The sequence below is a fragment of the Pecten maximus genome, chromosome 4 (assembly GCF_902652985.1).
Source record: "Pecten maximus chromosome 4, xPecMax1.1, whole genome shotgun sequence".
NCBI lineage: Eukaryota > Metazoa > Mollusca > Bivalvia > Pectinida > Pectinidae > Pecten > Pecten maximus.
In genome coordinates, this window is record NC_047018.1 from 24,537,827 (window position 1) to 24,563,519 (window position 25,693).

The 25,693-nt window shown below is 38.7% G+C and overlaps 1 protein-coding gene and 1 long non-coding RNA gene across 52 annotated transcripts in view; one reads left to right on the plus strand and one right to left on the minus strand.

Moving 5' to 3' along the window:
• On the plus strand, positions 1 to 2,348 carry LOC117325579. Of its 50 annotated transcripts, none has more exons than XR_004532331.1 (10): positions 9 to 57; positions 153 to 206; positions 248 to 301; positions 410 to 450; positions 522 to 1,200; positions 1,244 to 1,261; positions 1,370 to 1,477; positions 1,587 to 1,679; positions 1,752 to 2,049; positions 2,103 to 2,155. It is a non-coding gene; the product is annotated as an uncharacterized LOC117325579 (long non-coding RNA). The 50 variants fall into 50 exon arrangements; XR_004532311.1 differs by lacking the exon at positions 9 to 57 and having other exon boundaries at positions 184 to 301; positions 522 to 819; positions 890 to 943; positions 998 to 1,200; XR_004532302.1 differs by having other exon boundaries at positions 1 to 57; positions 153 to 301.
• Positions 1,081 to 25,693, minus strand: part of LOC117325578 (cysteine-rich protein 2-binding protein-like) — a 27,892-nt gene continuing 3,279 nt past the window's right edge. Inside the window, exons 2-19 of one of the 2 annotated variants that reach the window (XR_004532288.1) lie at positions 25,385 to 25,488; positions 24,894 to 25,008; positions 24,606 to 24,740; positions 23,889 to 24,031; positions 20,520 to 20,677; positions 19,764 to 20,217; positions 19,278 to 19,448; positions 16,099 to 16,498; positions 15,464 to 15,584; positions 14,766 to 14,852; positions 13,307 to 13,387; positions 10,846 to 10,958; positions 6,445 to 6,531; positions 6,043 to 6,161; positions 5,540 to 5,588; positions 3,661 to 3,793; positions 1,719 to 2,776; positions 1,081 to 1,208 (exon numbers count right to left, since the gene is read on the minus strand). Coding sequence is in view for 1 of the 2 variants with exons in the window: in XM_033881911.1 (XP_033737802.1) it covers positions 2,603 to 2,776; positions 3,661 to 3,793; positions 5,540 to 5,588; positions 6,043 to 6,161; positions 6,445 to 6,531; positions 10,846 to 10,958; positions 13,307 to 13,387; positions 14,766 to 14,852; positions 15,464 to 15,584; positions 16,099 to 16,498; positions 19,278 to 19,448; positions 19,764 to 20,217; positions 20,520 to 20,677; positions 23,889 to 24,031; positions 24,606 to 24,740; positions 24,894 to 25,008; positions 25,385 to 25,487 (2,643 nt within the window). In the remaining variant the exon portion in view is untranslated. Of the gene's footprint in view, positions 1,209 to 1,357; positions 2,777 to 3,660; positions 3,794 to 5,539; positions 5,589 to 6,042; positions 6,162 to 6,444; positions 6,532 to 10,845; positions 10,959 to 13,306; positions 13,388 to 14,765; positions 14,853 to 15,463; positions 15,585 to 16,098; positions 16,499 to 19,277; positions 19,449 to 19,763; positions 20,218 to 20,519; positions 20,678 to 23,888; positions 24,032 to 24,605; positions 24,741 to 24,893; positions 25,009 to 25,384; positions 25,489 to 25,693 lie in introns of those variants that run through there. The other variant, XM_033881911.1, reaches the window with a different exon arrangement.

The window sequence follows — 25,693 nt, forward strand, 5'->3', positions numbered from 1 at the left end:
ACTACAAATGTGTAATTACCGCAAAAATAATACATTCCTTTTGTTCCAGTGTGTGAGGTCTATGTAGTGATGTATCGCCCGCTAATACATACTGTACCCCCTGTGTGTGAGGTCATCACCCTCTAATACATACTGTACCCCCTGTGTGTGAGGTCTATGTAGTGGGGTATCGCCCTCTAATACATACTGTACCCCCTGTGTGTGAGGTCATCAGCCTCTAATACATACTGTACCCCCTGTGTGTGAGGTCTGTGTAGTGGGGTATCACCCTCTAATACATACTGTACCCCCTGTGTGTGAGGTCGATGTAGTGGGGTCATCACCTTCTAATACATACTGTACCTCCTGTGTGTGAGGTCTGTGTAGTGGGGTATCACCCTCTAATACATACTGTACCCCTGTGTGTGAGGTCATCACCCTCTAATACATACTGTACCCCCTGTGTGTGAGGTCTATGTAGTGGGGTATCGCCCTAATACATACTGTTCCCCCCTGTGTGTGAGGTCTATGTAGTCTGTGAGGTCTATGTAGTGGGGCATCACCCTCTAATACATACTGTACCCCCTGTGTGTGAGGTCTATGTAGTGGGGTATCGCCCTCTAATACATACTGTACCCCCTGTGTGTGAGGTCATCACCCTCTAATACATACTGTACCCCCTGTGTGTGAGGTCTATGTAGTGGGGTCATCACCCTCTAATACATACTGTACCCCTGTGTGTGAGGTCATCACCCTCTAATACATACTGTACCCCCTGTGTGTGAGGTCTATGTAGTGGGGTATCGCCCTCTAATACATACTGTACCCCCTGTGTGTGAGGTCTATGTAGTGGGGTATCGCCCTAATACATACTGTACCCCCTGTGTGTGAGGTCTATGTAATGTGTGAGGTCTATGTAGTGGGGCATCACCCTCTAATACATACTGTACCCCCTGTGTGTGAGGTCTATGTAGTGGGGTCATCACCCTCTAATACATACTGTACCCCTGTGTGTGAGGTCATCACCCTCTAATACATACTGTACCCCCTGTGTGTGAGGTCTATGTAGTGGGGTTTCACCCTCTAATACATACTGTACCCCCTGTGTGTGAGGTCTATGTGGTAGGGTATCACCCTCTAATACATACTGTACCCCCTGTGTGTGAGGTCTATGTAGTGATGTATCACCCTCTAACACATACTGTACCCCCTGTGTGTGAGGTCAGCACCTTCTAATACATACTGTACCCCCTGTGTGTGTGAGGTCTATGTAGTGTGTGAGGTCTATGTAGTGGGGTGTCACCCTCTAATACATACTGTACCCCCTGTGTGTGAGGTCTATATTGTGGGGTATCGCTCTCTAATACATACTGTACCCCCTGTGTGTGAGGTCTATGTAGTGGGGTATCGCCCTCTAATACATACTGTACCCCCTGTGTGTGAGGTCTATGTAGTGGGGTTTCACCCTCTAATACATACTGTACCCCCTGTGTGTGAGGTCTGTGTAGTGGGGTCATCACCTTCTAATACATACTGTACCTCCTGTGTGTGAGGTCTGTGTAGTGGGGTATCACCCTCTAATACATACTGTTCCTCCTGTGTGTGAGGTCATCACCCTCTAACACATACTGTACTTCCTGTGTGTGAGGTCTATGTAGTGGGGTATCGCCCTAATACATACTGTACCCCCTGTGTGTGAGGTCTATGTAGTGTGTGAGGATTATGTAGTGGGGCATCACCCTCTAATACATACTGTACCCCCTGTGTGTGAGGTCTATGTAGTGGGGTATCGCCCTCTAATACATACTGTACCCCCTGTGTGTGAGGTCATCACCCTCTAATACATACTGTACCCCCTGTGTGTGAGGTCTATCTAGTGGGGTATCACCCTCTAATACATACTGTACCCCCTGTGTGTGAGGTCTATGTAGTGGGGTCATCACCCTCTAATACATACTGTACCCCTGTGTGTGAGGTCATCACCCTCTAATACATACTGTACCCCCTGTGTGTGAGGTCTATGTAGTGGGGTATCACCCTCTAATACATACTGTACCCCCTGTGTGTGAGGTCTATGTTGTGGGGTATCGCCCTCTAACACATACTGTACCCCTGTGTGTGAGGTCATCACCCTCTAATACATACTGTACCCCCTGTGTGTGAGGTCTATGTAGTGGGGAATCGCCCTCTAATACATACTGTACCCCCTGTGTGTGAGGTCTATGCAGTGGGGTATCGCCCTCTAATACATACTGTACCCCCTGTGTGTGAGGTCTATGCAGTGGGGTATCGCCCTCTAATACATACTGTACCCCCTGTGTGTGAGGTCTATGTAGTGGGGTATCGCCCTCTAATACATACTGTACCCCCTGTGTGTGAGGTCTATGCAGTGGGGTATCGCCCTCTAATACATACTGTACCCCCTGTGTGTGAGGTCTATGCAGTGGGGTATCGCCCTCTAATACATACTGTACCCCCTGTGTGTGAGGTCTATGCAGTGGGGTATCGCCCTCTAATACATACTGTACCCCCTGTGTGTGAGGTCTATGTAGTGGGGTATCACCCTCTAATACATACCGTACCCCCTGTGTGTGAGGTAGTTTACTACGTGTCTGAGTCTCTACTATCTCCTCAGTCTAAGGTAGAAGGCATGTTTACACTCCCTTGAATCTTCAGGGTAATATTTATCATAAAAGTCCAGTATAAACTCCTCAGGTTTGAATCCATAATGTTGGTAGAGTAACATGGCTGAGTTGGTGGCAGACACATGTAGGTTGACATCCTTACCCAGACATGTCTGTAACAGGAAATGATTTTTATACAAAATATCCAGAGAAAATATGTGCTTTAACACAAAAGAAATTGAAAGCAAATCATGAGAAATCCTGAAATATTACATTCAATAGAATATATTCATAACACTCGAAACTTATAAAATAATATTAATAAGAATGTGTTCATGATAACTTCGAGTGTTTTACAATATGTCAAATTTTAAGTTTAATTGATAACTGTTTCCTTAAATAAACAGATTATTCTTTTGCCTTCTTTTTAACTTGATCAAACATAAGTTTTTTCATAACTGTTTCTATTGAAAACAGATAATTCCTTTTCCACAGACACTGGGAATGATAAGCAGTAATAACTGTTCTAAATTGCGATGACAAATCCCCATATACATGGCTTCAATTTTGATAATGTAAATACATACAAGTTCTTCTTATCCTATTCAAAGGGAAATGTTTCGTCTTTGAATAAAAGATTTTGGTTGACCAAGGATGGTTGCCCAATTACCAGAGAATTTCATTGGAGGTGAACTCACTTTAAGCTGCATCCAAATTATTGACAATTACTGTGCTCCCATGATCAAGCAATTCTACAATTTTCACATACTTTTTTGCTATTCTTTTTATTCCTACTGACATTAATCAAGGATCTCCAATTTTGGTCCTTGCATTTTTGTGAAAACTGAACTTATACTAGATTATTTTTTACAAATCAATACGCAATGTCAATTGCCGTATTGTGATGTCACATTTTTCATGCCATTTTCGTTTTTTTTCTGCCATAGATGTATGAAAAACGAATGTCAACCAATCAGAAAGCTGCATTCTGCATACAAACAATGGAAAATTAATAATTTTACATTCAGAAGTAAAACAAAAATAAGACATATCTCACCTGTATGAGATGATAAAGCATAAATTTGGCAATGCCAGCCCGTCTCCACTCGGGGTGGGTAAAGAGAAATGATATATACGCTTCATTGTACTTTACATCAGGCACCATGAATGCAAATCCAATCACAATTTTCCTGTAAAACAATTTAACAGAAAAATGGATTCTCAAAACAATTCTCCCGTAATATGCATTGCTATCAGAGGAACAGATGTCTGAAAACAAATGATAACAGTTTATTTTGGAGAGCCAGATTTTATTAATTCTATTAATAGTTCAAAAGAAATTTAGACAAGAGATCCCAGAGGGATCTTGGCGCCCATCATTGAATGATCTTCATAGGTTCCATGTCAGATTGATCTTTTCTCTACTTTTCCCTTCATTTTACTAATCTATGCAAATTGAGACATCCCTCCAGTACTTTTCAAACAAGGGAATCCTAGCTATATAAGAAATTTGAGATTTAATGATAATGGCTATTTGTTTGCCAGGTTGTTTTCAGGACTTTGAGAAATAGAGATAACAAACTTCAATTGTCAAAATCCAAGATGGCGGTCTGTCGGCCATGTTGTTTTCCAATTGATCTCAAAATGCAATTAGCATAACGAGGCACCAAGGGGAACCTCCATATAAAATTTGAGAAAGATCCCTTCAGTACTTTCTCAGAAATAGCGATAACAAACTTCAATTGTCAAAATCCAAGATGGCTGCCTGTCGGCCATGTTATTTTCAGATTGGTCTCAAAATGCAAAATGCATAACTAGGCACCAACGGAAACGTACATATGAAATTTGAGAAATATCCCTTGAACACTTTCTCAGAAATAGTGATAACAAACTTCAATTGTCAAAATCCAAGATGGCTGCCTGTCGGCCATGTTGTTATCCGATTGGTCTCAAAACGCAATATGCATAACTAGGCACCAAGGGGAACCTTCATATGAAATTTGAGAAAGATCCCTTCAGTACTTTCTCAGAAATAGCGATAACAAGAATTGTTTACGGACGGAGGGACGGACGGACCACGGACCACGGACCACGACGCAGGGCGATTTGAACAGTCCACCATCTGATGATGGTGGGCTAAAAATAAAGTGTATGGAAAGGAAGTGTATATGGCTCTGCTGATATACCTATCACTTAAATATTCTGTGAGCAGAACCAATTCCATGAATGGTAATCCATTACAACCTACCTCTAAAGCTGACAGAGGAGGTTGCAATGTTATCTTTTTGGAATGCAATTACTTCAACTGATTATTTTAAAATTACATGTGCTGCTTAATCGTTGTTGAGTTGGAATGAATTTTTTTTTGTTTATTTTTTTTTATGATGATACAGTCTTTCCTCTTCTTTACAAATGTTGTAACAACACAAATGGAAAATTAACATGTATATTTATTTTAATACAAGAGATATATATATGAAATCTGAAAAAAAATCCAAGGAGAACCATGGTCATCTGTTGACCATCTTGTTTTCCAATCAGTCTCAAAATTCAATCTGCACAACCAGGAACAATGATGAACCTTTGATTTGTTTTGGTTTGGTTTGTTTTTGTTAAGCGTCCTATTAACAGCATGAACCTACATATAGCGATTACAATGGTCAACTGTCAAAGTTCAAAACAACCCCTTCGGCCTTATTCTTTTCCAATTAGTCTCAATATTGACATAAATAGTTACAGACCTGTTTTAGGTATACAATTAGTACAGTACCTTAAATAAAACAACACACTTTAACAGGTTAAGACTTCAATTACAAAACTGCTTCATAAAATCTGTACCAGAAGAGTGCAAAATTTGCAGAAATTTCTTTTAAAGTTTTAAAGATTCTGCATCATATGAAGCAAAATTTGAATGAAATCAATTCAATTTTGCTTACCTGAACAACACAACACAGCTGAAATCTGGATACTGTAAACACTCAGACACTGTGGACAAGAGAAATCATTAGTAGGTTATAACTTCCCATGTGACATAATTCCTCTGCAGAAAGAGACAGATGACACTAAATCAAATTCAACATATGATAGTCAGGTTCAGCAGAAATTTTACAATCTTATTTTTATATTTTCCCACTTCTGCAATTGTATACATCAAACAAAATACAGTGAAATTTGTTCTAATGTTCACCTGAATTAAGTGACTCCCTCTTATATGTGACCATATTTTTCCATCCCATGTTTTATTACCTCCCTTGGAAGGTCACATATGACAGGTTTGACTGTACAGCTGACATCAACAAGCACTAGACAACAAGGTCATTATATTACATAGTTACTTCCCTTTGAAAGGATGTCGGTAATCACAGCTTTTACTAGTACAAATGTATATCTTAAAACCAAATGACTTTTACTTTACAAAACAAAGGCACCGGGTACTTACAGTCAATGCCTGGCCAGAAGAATTCTCGACAAAGAGTATTGACAGAGGGAATATGTTGGGGTCTCACATAGCAATAGTCTATAGAGGGAGGTGGGGCAGGCTTCCATGTCTTGTCATGTCTGTGAAAAGATATACAATATATATCTAGTATATCGAGGATGTTAACTGCAGACACTTAAAATATTTGCCTACCTGTAGTGAAGTTTGTTTCAGACAAGCAGAATGTTTGCCTACTTTTAATAAAGATTCCAACAAGCAGGCAGAATGTTTGCCTACTTTTAATAAAGATTCCAACAAGCAGGCAGAATGTTTGCCTACTTTTGATAAAGATTGCAAAAAGCAGGCAGAATGTTTGCCTACTTTTGATAAAGATTGCAACAAGCAGGCAGAATGTTTGCCTACCTGTGTGGGTATGCTTTAATTTCCTCCAGTAGTCTCATCTTGAGGGGTTGAGATTCATAGTCACGGCGGATGAATGGCTTGAGAATTCTGTAAAATGAAAGTGATTAAAATCAGGAACTTTTACTCTTCTGGTGTTGGTCAAGTTAAATGAAGATAGGCATAATTAGTACTTATTAAGATTCAAACAGAATTTATACAAAATAAATAGCCTACTTCAACTTTCAAAGAATTATTACAAAAGTGAGAACGGTTCAATTTATCTGAATCATAGTATCATAGTAGAATCTAGTAACCAGGTATTTAAAGGTAGTCGCCACCAAATCAAATAACAGTTTTCTGATGAAACTGAACAAAGTGCAAATTAATTGAAGATTGTCTATATCCTTACTGTAAATTGGAATATGTTGGGGTTGGAAAATCTTTGGGTTTTTTTTGTCAAAATGGGGAGATTTTATTTTTGTGTGTCTAAATTTGGCGTTTCTCTTAACCCTTTGTCAAATTTTGGAGCATTACAACATTCATGTAACAATCCCGAATTTGCCATCTTAGAAGGAGATGAAATGTAATATTACCTCAGGATCGCCAATTGTCATGTAACAGTTGCTTTTGAAGGCATGGCAATTCACAGATTATTTAAACAAATTAAGGAACCATACCTTTAGTGAAGAATGATGAAATGGCACATTTTATGCAAACAGACCAATCAAAATTACCGTTGTGTTCACGGAAATAAAATCTAATTACCTAGTCCAAAAAATTAACATTTGGCATTTTAATACTGACGTCATAATTTTGTGTGCTAATTCTATGCTTTCATGCCAGGGGGCAAAACAAACCAAAATGTAACCACAACCAAAATATACCAATTGATGATATAACTAAATTTCATGTTACACTGGGTTCTGGAAAAAGTTAATGACATAAATATGGATGAAAATCCCTGTCTGATCTAAGTAGTCAGCTGTTGAGATAACATCTACCTGGTAGTACTGACATACTGTATCTGTCCTCTGTACCCACCTGTCAGTATACAGACTACTGATACACTGTATCTGTCCTCTGTACCCACCTGTCAGTATACAGACTACTGATACACTGTATCTGTCCTCTGTACCCACCTGTCAGTATACAGACTACTGACACACTGTATCTGTCCTTTGTACCCACCTGTCAGTATACAGACTACTGATACACTGTATCTGTCCTCTGTACCCACCTGTCAGTATACAGACTACTGATACACTGTATCTGTCCTCTGTACCCACCTGTCAGTATACAGACTACTGACACACTGTATCTGTCCTATGTACCCACCTGTCAGTATACAGACTACTGACACACTGTATCTGTCCTCTGTACCCACCTGTCAGTATACAGACTACTGATACACTGTATCTGTCCTCTGTACCCACCTGTCAGTATACAGACTACCGACATGGTGTATCTGTCCTCTGTACCCACCTGTCAGTATACAGACTACCGACATGGTGTATCTGTCCTCTGTACCCACCTGTCAGTATACAGACAACCGACATACTGTATCTGTCCTCTGTATCCACCTGTCAGTATACAGACTACTGACACACTGTATCTGTCCTCTGTACCCACCTGTCAGTATACAGACTACTGATACACTGTATCTGTCCTCTGTACCCACCTGTCAGTATACAGACTACTGACATACTGTATCTGTCCTCTGTACCCACCTGTCAGTATACAGACTACTGATACACTGTATCTGTCCTCTGTACCCACCTGTCAGTATACAGACTATTGATACACTGTATCTGTCCTCTGTACCCACCTGGCAGTATACAGACTACTGACACACTGTATCTGTCCTCTGTATCCACCTGTCAGTATACAGACTACAGACATGCTGTATCTGTCCTTTGTACCCACCTGTCAGTATACAGACTACTGACACACTGTATCTGTCCTCTGTACCCACCTGTCAGTATACAGACTACTGACATGGTGTATCTGTCCTCTGTACCCACCTGTCAGTATACAGACTACCGACATGGTGTATCTGTCCTCTGTACCCACCTGTCAGTATACAGACTACCGACATGGTGTATCTGTCCTCTGTACCCACCTGTCAGTATACAGACTACCGACATGGTGTATCTGTCCTCTGTACCCACCTGTCAGTATACAGACAACCGACATACTGTATCTGTCCTCTGTATCCACCTGTCAGTATACAGACTACTGACAAACTGTATCTGTCCTCTGTACCCACCTGTCAGTATACAGACTACTGATACACTGTATCTGTCCTCTGTATCCACCTGTCAGTATACAGACTACTGACATGGTGTATCTGTCCTCTGTACCCACCTGTCAGTATACAGACTACTGATACACTGTATCTGTCCTCTGTACCCACCTGTCAGTATACAGACTACTGATACACTGTATCTGTCCTCTGTACCCACCTGTCAGTATACAGACTACTGACACACTGTATCTGTCCTCTGTACCCACCTGTCAGTATACAGGCTACTGACACACTGTATCTGTCCTCTGTACCCACCTGTCAGTATACAGACTACTGACACACTGTATCTGTCCTCTGTACCCACCTGTCAGTATACAGACTACTGACACACTGTATCTGTCCTCTGTACCCACCTGTCAGTATACAGACTACTGATACACTGTATCTGTCCTCTGTACCCACCTGTCAGTATACAGACTACTGATACACTGTATCTGTCCTCTGTACCCACCTGTCAGTATACAGACTACTGACACACTGTATCTGTCCTATGTACCCACCTGTCAGTATACAGACTACTGACACACTGTATCTGTCCTCTGTACCCACCTGTCAGTATACAGACTACTGATACACTGTATCTGTCCTCTGTACCCACCTGTCAGTATACAGACAACCGACATACTGTATCTGTCCTCTGTATCCACCTGTCAGTATACAGACTACTGACATACTGTATCTGTCCTCTGTACGCACCTGTCAGTATACAGACTACTGACACACTGTATCTGTCCTCTGTATCCACCTGTCAGTATACAGACTACTGATACACTGTATCTGTCCTCTGTACCCACCTGTCAGTATACAGACTATTGATACACTGTATCTGTCCTCTGTACCCACCTGGCAGTATACAGACTACTGACACACTGTATCTGTCCTCTGTATCCACCTGTCAGTATACAGACTACCGACATGCTGTATCTGTCCTTTGTACCCACCTGTCAGTATACAGACTACTGACACACTGTATCTGTCCTCTGTACCCACCTGTCAGTATACAGACTACTGACATGGTGTATCTGTCCTCTGTACCCACCTGTCAGTATACAGACTACTGATACACTGTATCTGTCCTCTCTACCCACCTGTCAGTATACAGACTACTGACACACTGTATCTGTCCTCTGTACCCACCTGTCAGTATACAGACTACTGATACACTGTATCTGTCCTCTGTACCCACCTGTCAGTATACAGACTACTAACACACTGTATCTGTCCTCTGTACCCACCTGTCAGTATACAGACTATTGACATACTGTATCTGTCCTCTGTACCCACCTGTCAGTATACAGACTACTGATACACTGTATCTGTCCTCTGTACCCACCTGTCAGTATACAGACTATTGACATACTGTATCTGTCCTCTGTACCCACCTGTCAGTATATGGACTACTGACACACTGTATCTGTCCTCTGTACCCACCTGTCAGTATACAGACTACTGATACACTGTATCTGTCCTCTGTACCCACCTGTCAGTATACAGACTACTGATATACTGTATCTGTCCTCTGTACCCACCTGTCAGTATACAGACTACTGATACACTGTATCTGTCCTCTGTACCCACCTGTCAGTATACAGACTACCGACACACTGTATCTGTCCTCTGTACCCACCTGTCAGTATACAGACTACTGACACACTGTATCTGTCCTCTGTACCCACCTGTCAGTATATAGACTACTGACACACTGTATCTGTCCTATGTACCCACCTGTCAGTATACAGACTACTGATACACTGTATCTGTCCTCTGTACCCACCTGTCAGTATACAGACTACTGACACACTGTATCTGTCCTCTGTACCCACCTGTCAGTATACAGACTACTGACACACTGTATCTGTTCTCTGTACCCACCTGTCAGTATACAGACTACTGATACACTGTATCTGTCCTCTGTACCCACCTGTCAGTATACAGACTACTGACACACTGTATCTGTCCTCTGTACCCACCTGTCAGTATACAGACTACTGATACACTGTATCTGTCCTCTCTACCCACCTGTCAGTATACAGACTACTGACACACTGTATCTGTCCTCTGTACCCACCTGTCAGTATACAGACTACTGATACACTGTATCTGTCCTTTGTACCCACCTGGCAGTATATGGACTACTGATGCACTGTAGCTGGTCATCCTCTGTACCCACCAGGCGGTTGAGAAAAGATGGTTGTTGCTGCTGCCATGCTTGACGCCCTTGGACTGTAGTCTGTGAGGGAACATTACTTTATCAATAAGTAAGTGCCCATGTGTCATATTCCATTAATCTATATACCTATAAATGTACTGATGTACAGTGTAACTTTGAACAAGAGGCCCATTGGGCCTGTATCGCTCACCTGGTTGGATAAGACCGAATATCAAAATAATGTTCATATTCAATTTGTTTTTTTTGTAAATCTCTAACAATGCTATATATGGTTATAGTGTGGGAATCCGAACTGCTTTAAAGATTAATGAAGTCCATTCTCTCTAAGGTCTGAAAGACTTCAAGAATTGCTTTTAGAACATGCATTCATCTCTTTATGACTAGTAGCGATTTAAAGGAATTACCTCTATTTCCCCTATTGGGCCCCGCCCCTTTGGCCTCTTTGGGGTCAGAGTCACCATTTAGGCAAAATCTGTTCCCCTTCCCCCATGGATGTTTCTGACCAAATTGGGTTCAAATTCATTCATAACTTTATGACCAGTAGCGATTTAAAGGAATTACCTCTTTTTCCCCTATTGGGCCTGCCCCTTTGGCCCCTCCAGGGTCGAGCCACCATTTATGCAAAATCTGTTCCCCTTCCCCCAAGGATGTTTCTGACCAAATTGGGTTCAAATCCATTCATAACTTGATGACTAGTAGGGATTCAAAGGAATTACCTCTATTTCCCCTATTGGGCCCCGCCCCTTTGGCCCCTTTGGGGTCAGAGTCACCATTTATGCAAAATCTGTTCCCCTTGCGCCAAGGATGTTTCTGACCAAATATGGTTCAAATCCATTCAAAACTTTATGACTAGTAGCGATTTAAAGGAATTACCTCTATTTTCCCTATTGGGCCCTGCCCCTTTGGCCCCTCAGGGGTCAGAGTTACCATTTATGCAAAATCTGTTCCCCTTCTGCCAAGGATGTTTCTGGCCAAATTTGGTCAAAATCCAATAAGAACTTTTTGACTAGTAGCGATTTGAAGCAAATGTTGACGGACGATGGACGGACGACGGACGCTGCACAATGATATAAGCTCACCGGACCTTCGGTCCAGGTGAGCTAAAAATAATCACATGATCTATCAAACAATGAATTTTATATCAGTCTTATGTATTGAAACTAGATTACTGACAAATCAAAGAGGGCCCTCTAATTTGTCCATCATTAAACCTCAGCTTGATCAGTGTTTCACAGATTCAGAATTAGTGCATTATTCTTATTACAACATATACATTATTTTGACATATGAAACTATAGTGAAAAATAGATGGATTGAGGGTTCATGCAGAGTCTTGCACAGAAATATTTTCATTTCCCAGGTGTGACCTTTGACCCTTTAACCTTGAACAGCGTCCACTGTAACTGAATAAAAGTGACCTGTACCTTCAGAACTTTTAAAACCCTATCACACATCTGCATATTACAGTGTAACAGAAACCCTATGTGACGTTTCTGAGAGTATGCATGGCCTTCTGTACAGGATTTACATCATTTGACAGCATATTCAGGTGTACTTCTGTGTTTAGTAACAGCCGACCTTGACCTTGGCCTTAGGAACTGTGAAATTTCAGATGGACACGTAATCTGCAGATTTCTGATGATTTATCAGCCTTTTTAAAAATACAATATGGGCCAACTTACATCAGAACTCCTGCCATAGTGAAAATGGGGGAAAAGGCCAACCTGCCCTCGAGTCGGCACTTCATTGTATGTTTCCAACTATTTCAATACTGCCATGTGGATAGAAAACACACATACATTGAAACAATGATCATTTTTCAACATACCTGATCATACACACATACATATTTGTAATGTGAATCACGTGATTAAAGTCTCACAGGAAACTTAGTCACGCAAAATCTTTGTCAGATCACATGAACGCAGTCAATACAAATATGGCCGACAAATGTTTGGAAACTCTGAGTTGGATTATAAAATTAGTGGACTTTATGGTCAGGTATGTCAAATAATGAAGATTGCTGTTTTGATAAATGCGTGTTTTCTATCCACACGACAGTACTGAATAGTTGAAAACATACACTTAAGTGTCGACCTGAGAGCGGGTCGGTTTTTCCCTCCGATTTCACTATGGCAGGAGTTCTGATGTTTGTCAGCAAATATCAAATTGTTAAAAGACCAATAAAACATGAGAAATATTTGGATTAACAGACATTGTGATCACTATCGGGATGATGGGGGTGGTGGGATACTAAATATCTTCAAGGGTATTTACCTGAATACCTAGTATACTGTATCTGTATATTATATGAAATGTCCAGATCTTCATCTGAACCTTGTACAATGTACCTGTATACACCTCAATGTCCGTAATCAGTAGCACTGTCCACAGAAAGCTGTTATTACCTGGAATCTGTCCAGTATCCTGACATCCCCTGGTCGTAGTCTGTGTGGTGCCAAACCATGCTGGTTCAGATCTTTTTGTTCCTGTCAACACCAAAAACAGATTTTGAATTTTTTCAGGAGTGAAGTGTGATGAAATTTTTCAAAATATTTTGGGAGTGACCACTTGTTCAACAAATAGGTAAGATTAATACTATGAAGAGGACAAACCTTAGTTCGCGGAATAAAGTGTAATTAAGCAATAGCTGTTCAAGATATCTGGGGTTGATTTGAAAGGAATATATATAAGGACAAAAACGGGGTATCTGAGGACTGTGGGTTCCAGTAAGTGAGGTTTTACTGTACAGTAAAACACGGTTATAACGAATTCCAGGGGACCAACTGAATCAGTTCGTTATATCGATAGTTCGTATTACGTGTATTACAAATTTTATTGTTTTTTCCTAAAAACTTCGCTGTATGAAAATATGAAAATAAAATTACAAGCATGTACAAATTAAAAGCGATTCAATTATTTTAAGTCAGTTATAATTTTCTGCCGAAACTTTTCATGTGAGGCAAGTGTGTACAAAGTACTAAAAACCTCTGACATATCATTTTGGGACTCCAAAAAATGGCTTATCTCGTGTAAATAAGCAATCACCGTAGCACCACTGATTACGGAATGTTCCTCCTCTGTCTCTATTTTCTCCTCGTCGTCACTGTCCAAAACGTTCATAACGTCTTTTACAACATCTGCATCAATACTGACGAAATCGGTCGCGGTGACCTTAACCCCGGAAGTCTCGTTTTCACTAGCTCTCAATCGATGATAAAGCCATTGCGAAACATACATGTACTGTGTACACACTAATAAGACATCTAAGAATGGATTAACAATTTGACATAAACATCGACAAAACAACTCACTTTATTCAGAGGTCATCGAAAACATAACTCACCGATTCATTCAATAGCCGAACAAATATATAACCCTGAAACGTGCCCTCGGGTGCCTATCGAAAACACCGTCGTGATCACCAGGGCATTACTCCGACCTCGGAGAAAGGTTCGTACTATAGTGTTAAAATAACATGGAATTTCAACCGACGGGACCGCTAAATTGGTTCGTTATAGACAATATTTCGCTATGTGAAATTCGCAATATAAATACAGAATTACATAGAAGTAAGAGGGAGAAAAGCTGGGGAATCGGGATCAGTTCGCAATATCCATAAAATCGCTATAAGCGTGTTCGTACTAAACGTGTTTTACTGTATTATGTAATAAATTGATTCACTGTTTCAAAAGGACAACTGGTTTTGTAAAAAAAACATCAGCACATACAATAACCTTAAGTGATTTGTTAGTCTTTTCAATACACTGTCATCATGATAAAGTGACAATATTGTGTGTACATTAAATATGTATCATCTCCTACATATGATACAGAAAAGCATGAAATACATCTCTCTATATTTACCTCCCAGTCTCCACCCCAGCATGTTCGAGCTAGTCTATTCATCTCCATGTCAATATCAAATATAGGCACACCTCTTTCACGCTTCAGCTGCAATAAAAAACACATTTCTGACTTAATGTCAATTCAAACAATCTATGATAATCCATCTCAATAATTCTCATTCCTTACATTGTTACTAGTCTAATTGCCTAAAATGAGGAGAAATTGGAAATGACAGGCAACATATCAATGTCGATCTACCAGATAATTCAAAGTTGTTACAATATTTCTCTAGATTTCTTACAAGTGTCAGCTTTAAGCTTGGTATCCATGGGTTTCTATTGTCAGTACCTGTCTGACTATAAGCTTGTTTTCCGCGGGTTTCTATTGTCAGTACCTGTCTGACTATAAGCTTGTTTTCCGCGAGTTACTATTGTCAGTACCTGTCTGACTATAAGCTTGTTTTCCGCGGGTTACTATTGTCAGTACCTGTCTGACTATAAGCTTGTTTTCCGCGGGTTACTATTGTCAGTACCTGTCTGACTATAAGCTTGTTTTCCGCGGGTTTCTATTGCCAGTACCTGTCTGACTATAAGCTTGTTTTACACGGGTTACTATTGTCAGTACCTGTCTGACTATAAGCTTGTTTTACACGGGTTACTATTGTCAGTACCTGTCTGACTATAAGCTTGTTTTACACGGGTTACTATTGTCAGTACCTGTCTGACTATAAGCTTGCGTCGCAGTCTCTTCAGTTCTGGTGCAAGCTCAACTCCATCTGCCACATTGTTAATTTTCTTCAGCAATTGTCGCTCCTCATACAAACTCATCAGTACTACCCTGGAGACACAGGCACATCACCAGTAAATGTATATATATATATGCATTGTACATGTTGCATTAGGGCTTTTCCAAAATAAATCACATCTATCCATGGTTGGATTTCCTTCCTATTACCTCTTTGTAATTTATAAAATAAATTATATGGGTAGTACCCCTTAACAAAACCCAGAGTCCTGGGGTGGGGTAGATATTTTACTGGAACAGCCCTTCTCTTTATCAGTCCCTAGTCATTTCCATCACATGTCTACAAAAGTTGAATGACCATTAAAAAGAGGTTAATGGCATCACCTGAATATGTTCTATATATAATATTTGAACAAATACTGGAGAGTTAAAGTCTTTTTGTTACAATTCCCACATAGCCAAGTTAGTTAAGGGTTACACAAACAAACCCTATATAGTTATAAGCTAAAATTGACATTTGATAACAGGTACATGTATATGTATTTTATGAACATGAACAAACTTGTCTTTAATTTTACGAGCAATACAAAAAACACTTGTCACTTACTTTATAGGAGGTGAAGTCTCTTCCTCTTTTGTTTCATCAACCGCCTTTGCCTTTTTCCGCTTTCGTTTTGGTCTACTTTCACTTTGTACAGCTGTTGCTGAATCAGAACCTTCAGAAGAGCTACTTTCACTTTCACTTTCCTTTTCACTTTCAGAGTCCACTACAGATTGATCCTCATCCTCCTTGACTACTCCTGTATTAGTGTTATCTAACTGACCACTATGTATGTCCATGTTTGTATCACTCATCACTTCCTGTTGGCTCACTCCCCGACTTTCCTCAGATTCTACTTCTTTATTGCTATGGCTACTGTTTGAAATATCTTCTTTATATCCTTGACAACTGAGAGAATCTTCAGATTGATTTCCAAAGATATTAGAATCCATGTCCAGACTCATATCTAGGACAACAAATGGGAGGAAATGCAATTTGTATTATTATGACAGAGTTGATGTTACTGTTACAAGAATGTACTAATACAGATGAGTATAAACCCTCCATGTCACAGTCCATCTAACTGCTTATATATTATGGGAAAAACACAAGGTGTCAACATAAAATATATTTTTCTGCATGTAATCAAATATCAAGTGATTCTACTTTCATCACTCAATCAAGTGTTGCTTTATATTTTAATCTATGTGAATTGTAAACATTTTTGTTTTATTTTACTTCTATGTCAGTATAACACTAAAATATTTCTCTTCCAGGTTTAAGGAAACATGGATTCACTACTATAAATACTTGTTCCTGTCTATAGAAAACCTTTTTTGTTGGGTACAAGGGTGTTAAATGCCTGATCTTACAGATCATCTAGGATTCAGCACGTCTGATTTGTGTAAACACATTTTATGGCATGTCAATGTATCTCCTGAATTATTTCATTCTGGTTTTACATAGTTTTTTTGTGTATAAAGTTATCTCCCTTTGAATATATCATAAAGGCTATATTTTGTAAACTTAATTTTTTTTAGAATTTTGTGAAAAATTGTCAAACTTTTAAGACTTAGATATATAAATAGCCCTTTGACAATACACAGATTTTTCTCTGACAATTTACATTATGTATTACCTTAAATCTGCCTATTTTAAACTACTCTTATTATAAATTGTAGACTAACAGCAATTTTGAAAATATGGACAACAGATGATTACGATAAAAAATTGAGGAATTTTCCTCCAAAAATTGGGAGAATTATAATTATTAATTTTACAACAAACTACGAAATGCTTTATATCAACTTATATTAATCAAGCTTGTTGGCCAGATGGAAGCATGCAAGGGGTCTTACTCTGTGAGGAAACTGGAGACTAAGGGATAACCCACAAGGTCAGGCAGGTGACCCCATACCTTTTCACATCCAATTGGGGGATCAAACAACACCGCCAATGTGAAAGATAAGTGTGTTACCATTGTACCATCCGACCAGGGAGAACTAGAACTGTCGTCCAGAGGGCCAACTCATACCCCCCGCTCCTGCAACCCCCATAGTTACTATGTGTTCATTTATACAACAAGAGCTGTTGGAGAACAGCATAGCTCGTCTCGCAAATGTTTGTCAATAAATAATTAAAATATATCAATTTGGAATGGTTTCGCAAATTGCATTAATAATATTTATATTATTTACTTGATCAGATTATGCTTTGTGAATTCATGCAATTTTCAAAACCATACCAATTTATATATATATAAATTATTTATTGACAAACATTCGGGAGACAAGCTATGCTGTTGTAGATTAAATGAATATATTAAATACAAATGTAATTGCTTTTGGACATATTTCTTCAATTTTTTGACAAAATATTATCCTAATGAGAGTTGTCTCCCTTGAAAAATGTGGACCGGTATAAATTGTCTATTGTGAGCATTTTCACATTGTTTTATTTTCAGTTTCACCCCAAGAAGGGATAGTGTAACTCCATAGGGACTCTTTTACCAAATATCAGCACCCTAGTACAATCATAAAGTGATGTGTTAAATAGCTTTCAACATTTGCACAAAATTTTTAAAAAAAATGTGTTTTTTCCCCAAAAAAATGTTTCAGTTTAACTCCGGCAAGGGATAGTTTAACCCCCACAGGGAACCTAATACCATGTATTACTATGCCTTTCAACACTCACAATATAAACTTAACACAAAGTCCAAAGATTTAAAAACAAAAACAAAAAAACACAGATTTTAAAGTTTTACTCCAGCAGGGGGATAGTTTAACTCCAGAGGGACTCTATTGCCAACTATCAGCACCCTAGTACAATTATACAGTGATGTATTAATACCTTTCAACACTTGCACCAAAACCTTAACGCAGAAATATTCTAAGTCCAAAAATTTGAAAATTCTGGTTTTTTCCCAAAACAATCTTTTAGTTTAACTCCGACAGGGGTTAGTTTAACCCTAGAGGGACTCTATTACCAATTATCAGCACCCTATTACAATTATAAAGTGATGTATTAATACCTTTCAACACTTGCACCAAAATCTTAACGCAGAAATATTCTAAGTCCAAAAATTTGAAAATTCTGGTATTTTCCCAAAAAAATCTTTTAGTTTAACTCCGGCAGGGGATAGTTTGACCCCCACAGGGACCATATTACCATAAATTACTATGCCTTTCAACACTTGCACCAAAAATTTAACATTTGAAAAACCAACGCCAACGCCAACGCCGGAGTGACGACATAAGCTCTCACTCTTCTTCGAAGAGACGAGCAAAAAACTAAGTTTTGTGCCCTGGTTACCATGGTAACCAAAAAATTACGATGTTATATAGATTACGCACATCTACAATGTATAAGGGTTATTGTTATGAAGTTTCGTTGAAATCAGATAAGTACTTTAGGAGGAGTAGCCGGTACATCGTTGTGTCTACAGACGGACGGACAACCTGATTCCAGTATATATATATATATATATACCCCCTAACTTCGTTGCGGGGGTTATAATTAGCAGGTATAGATCATGTATTCCTAACGTCCAAATCAGAGAGAAGCATTTCCTCTACCGATATCACATGTGCAGATAAAATCAATCCTGATATCACATGTGCAGTTTGAGACAATCACAGTATCAAAAAAAAAAGTTGAACAGGATACTTTCATTCTAATACAGGACTCTAAGTAAAGGTTTCAAAATGACTACAATGATTTTACACTCTACAAACTGGCGGCCTCACCGTCTCTGGAGCCTATAGACATGAGGATATCCTGGATCGTAGGTGAATCTGGTTGAATCTGATCAGATGGTGACCCAGGAGGTGGAGTTATCGTGCCAGGATCAATCTCAAGGTCACTGTCCGAGTCCACATTATCCATGTCATCCGTCATCAACAAATTGGGGAGACTGGCTGTGAATCATTTCAATAGCATATCTTCAAAACATCTTATACATGTTTCCTTTTTATTGAATTTTATACGTAAGGGCATTGTGAGTAAAAAAACTTTCTCCGTAAAAATACATTACCACAATAATAATTTCTCAAAATAAAATTTTTTACTATCAGAAAAATTTTCAGTTGTGGTTCCAATTCCAAGTAATTTAACCCTAGTTTACACATCAACACTGGCAGTGATGTGAATTTTTTTTTGTTTATATTCTATATTTCTGTATAACGCAAGACAACATCATTATTCCAACTAACCTCATAAAAATATGAACTTACAATCAGCCTTGAGATCATGCTCAGTCAACCACATGTCATTCTTGCTACTGCTGTGAGAGAATTGGCTATCTTCGTCAATATCTCCCTTGAACGACCCACTGACTGATCCAGATGAAGATATGTTACTCAGACTAGTACTCTGGGTCATTGAAAGGTTTGACACTTGAGATGATCCAGGAGAGAATGTAAAAGAACTCTGACTTTGTGATGAACCTGACCTCTGTGTTGAAAAAAAGCTTGGTTCAATAGGTTCTTGTTTAATGTTTTGGGTAAAGACTGACTGGAAACTCTGGCCAGCCACAGGCCCTGTAGGTGTCAGCATTCCCAGAGTGCTTTCCAGAGGGATGAATTTCCCAGACACTTCCCCCAGTTCCTGTTTGATATCCACATGGATCAGGTGACCAGCATGGCTCTGTATTGGGGATTGTTTAGCCTTCCTGATTTCCTTTGCCTCCTATGGAGAAAAAATCAATCAACACACCTGTTTGCTCCATATACATGTAATGATATTTTTGTTTACTTCTATTAAGTAACTAACATTTTAAGAGATTTAAGATTTCAAATGTAAATAAATAGACTATGCTTTTAGCTTTTAGAAATACAATGTGAGGGCCTAGATCTTGACTTGAAATGTTTAGAAGGAGAAAGAAAAGTTTTCAATGTCTAACACCATATTTGTATATGTCTGCATGATAGATCTTTATTTTTACATATTCCATGATACAAAATTAAGAAGGCATCTGATGCATAACTGACCAACAGTGTTTCTCTCTTGGCCTTTAACTCCATTGCAGCCTCAATCGAAGTTTTGCCTCTCCTATTTCGGAGTCCTTCGACCTTCATCATAGTGCCAGGGTCCTGTGGAGGAAGAGGATGACTAACACGCCGTCGTCCTGTCCTGCTGGAGGAGGTCACTGTCATGGAAAGACACAAATCATTTATGATGATAGAAGACACCACTTTTTTACTATATACAGGCCTTTTGAGGTCATTTTATGCTATGCTATTTTTTACATACTGTATAAATAAAGCATACCTATATCAGTGCAAATTAAGGAGGAATTGCATTTTTAAGAAATGTTTAACCTAAGCGCTCCTTTTGCTCCATCTTTTTTTCCGCATGGGTCAAACCTGTCTCATTAAAAAATATGATTGCCGTCACCTTATGTTTCACATCAAATTTGGTTGTAATCCACCAAAAGGTTAGGGAGGATTAGGATTTAACAGCAAATATTCACCAAAGCTCCCCTTTTGGGGCCCTGCCCCTCAGGCCCCAGGGGTCACACTAGCCTCGTTTATATAAAATATGACCACCCTTCCCAAAGGATGTTTCACACCATATTTCGTATTAATCCACCCAAGGGTTAGAGAGAAGTAGGATTTATAGCAAAAATTCACCAAAGTTCCCCTTTTGGGGCCCCGCCCCTCTGGCCCTAGGGGTCAAACCAGCCTCATTTATATAAAATATGATTGTCCTCCTCCAATGATGTTTCACACCAAATTTGGTAATAATTAACTATGGGTGTTAGGAGGAGTAGGATTTTATAGCAAAATTTCATCAAAGTTCCCCTTTTGGGGCCCCGCCCCTCTGGCCCCAGGGGCCACACCAGCCTCATTTATACAAAATATGACCACCCTCCACCAATGATGTTTCACACAATATCTGGTTGAAATCCACCAAAGGGTTAAGGACGAGTACGATTTTATAGCAAAATTTCATCAAAGTTCCCTTTTTTGGGCCCGTCACTCTGGCCCCAGGGCTCACACCAGCCTCATTTATATAAAATATGACCACCCTCCACCAATGATGTTTCACAACATATCTGGTTGAAATCCACCAAAGGGTTAAGGACGAGTAGGATTTTATAGCAAAATTTCATCAAAGTTCCCTTTTTTGGGCCCGTCACTCTGGCCCCAGGGCTCACACCAGCCTCATTTATATAAAATATGACCACCCTCCCCCAATGATGTTTTACAACATATCTGGTTGAAATCTACTAAAGGGTTAAGGAGGAGTAGGATTTTATAGCAAAATTTCATCAAAGTTCCCCATTTGGGGCCCCACCCCTCAGGCCCCAGGGGTCACACTAGCCTCATTTATATAAAATATGACCGCCCTCCCCAAATGATGTTTCACAACATATCTGGTTGAAATCCACTAAAGGGTTAAGGAGGAGTAGGATTTTATAGCAAAATTTCATCAAAGTTCCCCTTTTGGGGCCCCGCCCCTCAGGCCCCAGGGGTCATACCAACTTCATTTATATAAAATATGACCGCCCTCCCCCAATGATGTTTCACACCAAATTTAGTTGTAATCCACCCAAGGGTACAGGAGGAGTAGGATTTTATAGCAATATTCACCTAAGTTCCCTTTTTGGGGCCCCGCCCTTCTGGCCCCAGGGGTCAGACCAGCCTCATTTATATAAAATATGATTGCCCTCCCCCAATGATGCTTCAAACCAAATTTGGAAGTAATCCACCCAAGCGTTAAGGAGGAGTAGCGTTTTGAAAGAAAAAGTTTACGGACGGCGCACGGCGGACGACGACGGACGAAGCACGATGACTATAGGTCATCCTGACCCTTTGGGTCAGATGACCTAATAAGCACTATTATTTGTTCTGCAATCAGTCTAAACTATTTGTTGGTTGTTGACTAAATGTGGCAAAAGACAAATATTCTAGATTTTCTCTGGCTACAGCTTTAACTTGAGTGCAAAATTCACCTGGGGAATCCTAGTAATTTGTTAGTATTTCAGTGAAGCCATCAAAATGTTATTTGAAGTAACTTGGGCTAAGTTATCTTCTATTTAATTGGTGTTTTAGTGGACCATATCTAATGTCTATTGTCTAGTTTGAGATGACATTTCTAGATTCGAAAATGTTTTTGATTTTGTTGTTTGTACATTGAGTAAAAATAACAGCCCCAATTAGAGTCCTGGATAAAGAACATCATAATGGAACAGTCATATAGCACACTGTAATAAGGCAGGACAGATCAAATTTCAGAAGGAAAAAACGATGTCAAAGGAATCGCAGGCATTTGATAAGTAGTATTATGTATGTCGATCATTAAAACATAAAAGGTTTATAACTTGAACTTTTGTTGTACATTTGTACATTACAACTAAATTTGTACAATGTATATAATCTTTAGAAGGTTAAATTAGTGATAAAAACCTGGACCGGACAGTACAATTCATCTCGGGCATTACCATGTGATGTGATGTTCTGATATAGGCTTTCGTAGACATAGAGGAGGCAAATGTCCCTTATTCCAGAAAACAACACACTTCCAAATGTGAATTAGCATATAATATGATCACACAGGTAAAATGACTGACAATCATTAAGTGCATCATTGTTCTCTAATAAACACACCTTAATAAATGATGCATCATAGGTATCTGTTTAGTATTTATAGGAAAAAAATAGTATCCTCTATATTATTACTTCTCCTACTATATCAACCAGGTGTAACACTTGAAGATCTGACGATGCATCGACTCTGGAATGGAAGTAGGTAGCTATATATAGGCTATCTTTGAGCTGTTTTAAAACGGACAGTCTGATTGGTCGACAATTATAGTTAGTGCTGTTTACAGAGCTGTTGACCAATCAGATTGCCCATTGTGAAACCGCTCTAAAATATAAAGCCTACTTAAGTTTCACAGTCGATGCATAGTCTGCTATCATAACCACTTTTGGTCAATTTCCTCATCTTTAAATCCTTGTAACAAAAAAAAAAAAAAAACATGTGTTGATATTTAATGATTTTAAACCAGGGTACATTACTGAAATTTGTGTGCATTTGCTATATTAGTCAGATCGAAATTAAATTCAAAGTGATCCCACTTCCAACTTTTCAAATGTTACACCTTGTTGATACAGTAAGAGTTGGGCTTAAAAAAAAATTCTATAAATACTAACCAGATGCAGACTCCTGTGGATACATGTACATGTATCAATTAAGAAAAATGCTCATCTCTAATTAAACCTAAAGATGGAATGCTGGAACTAACTTGAAGTGATTAACAGAAAGCTAAGGAATGAACATTATTCTGCAGGGCTATAAAACTTGCCCTTACAGATATAAGAATCTGACAGCTGTAGTACAGTAAGTATTACTTAGTTTGTGATTAGGAGGTTTTATCTCTGCGAGCCTCCACCAGCCAGACTCCCCTAGCTCCTTGGCTCCTGATACAAAGTGATGAGGACATCCCGAAGACAGTGTACCAGCCACTGTACCATGCCACAAGTTTGTCTTCTTCCTTGGGAATACAAACACACACAAAGTCAATGCACACTGTCATTATCCTCAGGTATGATGAATAATAATGTCACACTATCTTCTGGTAAGATGAGTCATCATGTCAAACTCCAGATTTTCCTTTACATTATAAGGATGTGGATTGAGGAGAGTTATATGTGTGATGAAGCAGATTAATGATGTCTGGCATATGAAGAGCTACAAATTCACAAATAACAAGGGGAAACACTCTTCTTAATAACGATTTTGTAATTACAGCATTCAAAACTTACAAAATTAAAAAATTATTTTCATTTCCTTAGACCTTGGAACACACAACACCAAAAATAGGAAGAAAGAGTGCTCTAACAATTTTGAAATGAAAAAGTATGTTTAACTTTAACAAAAAAAGTATATCTTTGTCTTAAGAAAGAAATCACTTATATTGCTCACCTAAATATTTAAGCCAACATATATGTATTAAAATATTTCTATTAAAAGCAATTTTATAAATATGTAGATTTATCTAATTAAGAAACCAATATACCACAGTGATACTTTCTGTAAACTTTCTTGTCAAGTGGGAGATATATTACCTGTGATTCCCAAAAAGAACCAGCCAATACTTGTCAATGAAGGCACAGATATGTTCCTTCCATCTGTAGTAGCCAAATTTCCCCACTTTACCACTCAGCTGTAGGTTATAGAGAGCCAGCAGTACCACCTGTGTCCTGTCAACAATAACATTGTCATAGGCTATAAACAGCATCACAAATACAACCTGTATCTGCACAACATGCTGTTTAATTCTCAACAGAGTGACAATTGATCATGATATCAAAGAAAATTGAAAATGATTATCAAATGAAGTTTTTTGGAATTACCATTGCATTTTCATCCTTTCCACCACTTCTTCATGTTTTTCTCCACATTTTGCACATGTGAAATCAAAGAATACATCTCCGACAAGTGAAGAGGGGGAACCTGATTTCAGGCACTCTGAAATTAAAACGTCCAACTGTTAAGGATTGTAACCAATATCTTTAACAGAAGTGCGTTAATAAATGATGCACATAATTTTTCAATATTTTTCAAATCTATGTGGACATATAAACTAATGAATGAATAAAACATCTTGCAAGTTTACATGTTTGCCTCATAAGTGCAATTTTTCATTGCATTTAATGACTGAAGTCTTATTTGACTGATAAAAGTAAAATCTTTAATGCACAAGCTGCTATATACAATGTACATCTATACACCAAACACTAATTGTCCATAGAAAAATCCAACAAAAGATGAAAGCTTATTTTTAAAGTGTCTTTTAACAATATATTTTTTATTGCTTCTCTTAATTCTGTTATTTCACACAAACCTAAATGAAAGTTTCCACGACACCGAGCACAAACAAGTGTTGGAATGTCTGCTTCAATATTCTTTTCGCCACAGTAACAAATCCCTTTTTCTTCCATTGCCATTCTGTCAACATAAAATGTTTTCAATAAATATATAATTGGAATCTGTATTCAGTTCAAGTTATGAGGTCAACTTTGTATTACTTACATGTAACTGCAGAAGATTGCAGACTCAAAAGTTCTTTATTTTATCTATACATTTTTGAAAAACATCCACAGGTAGATATTATATATGGGTAGTGTTAGTTGCTAATTACAGGTAGGTAAGG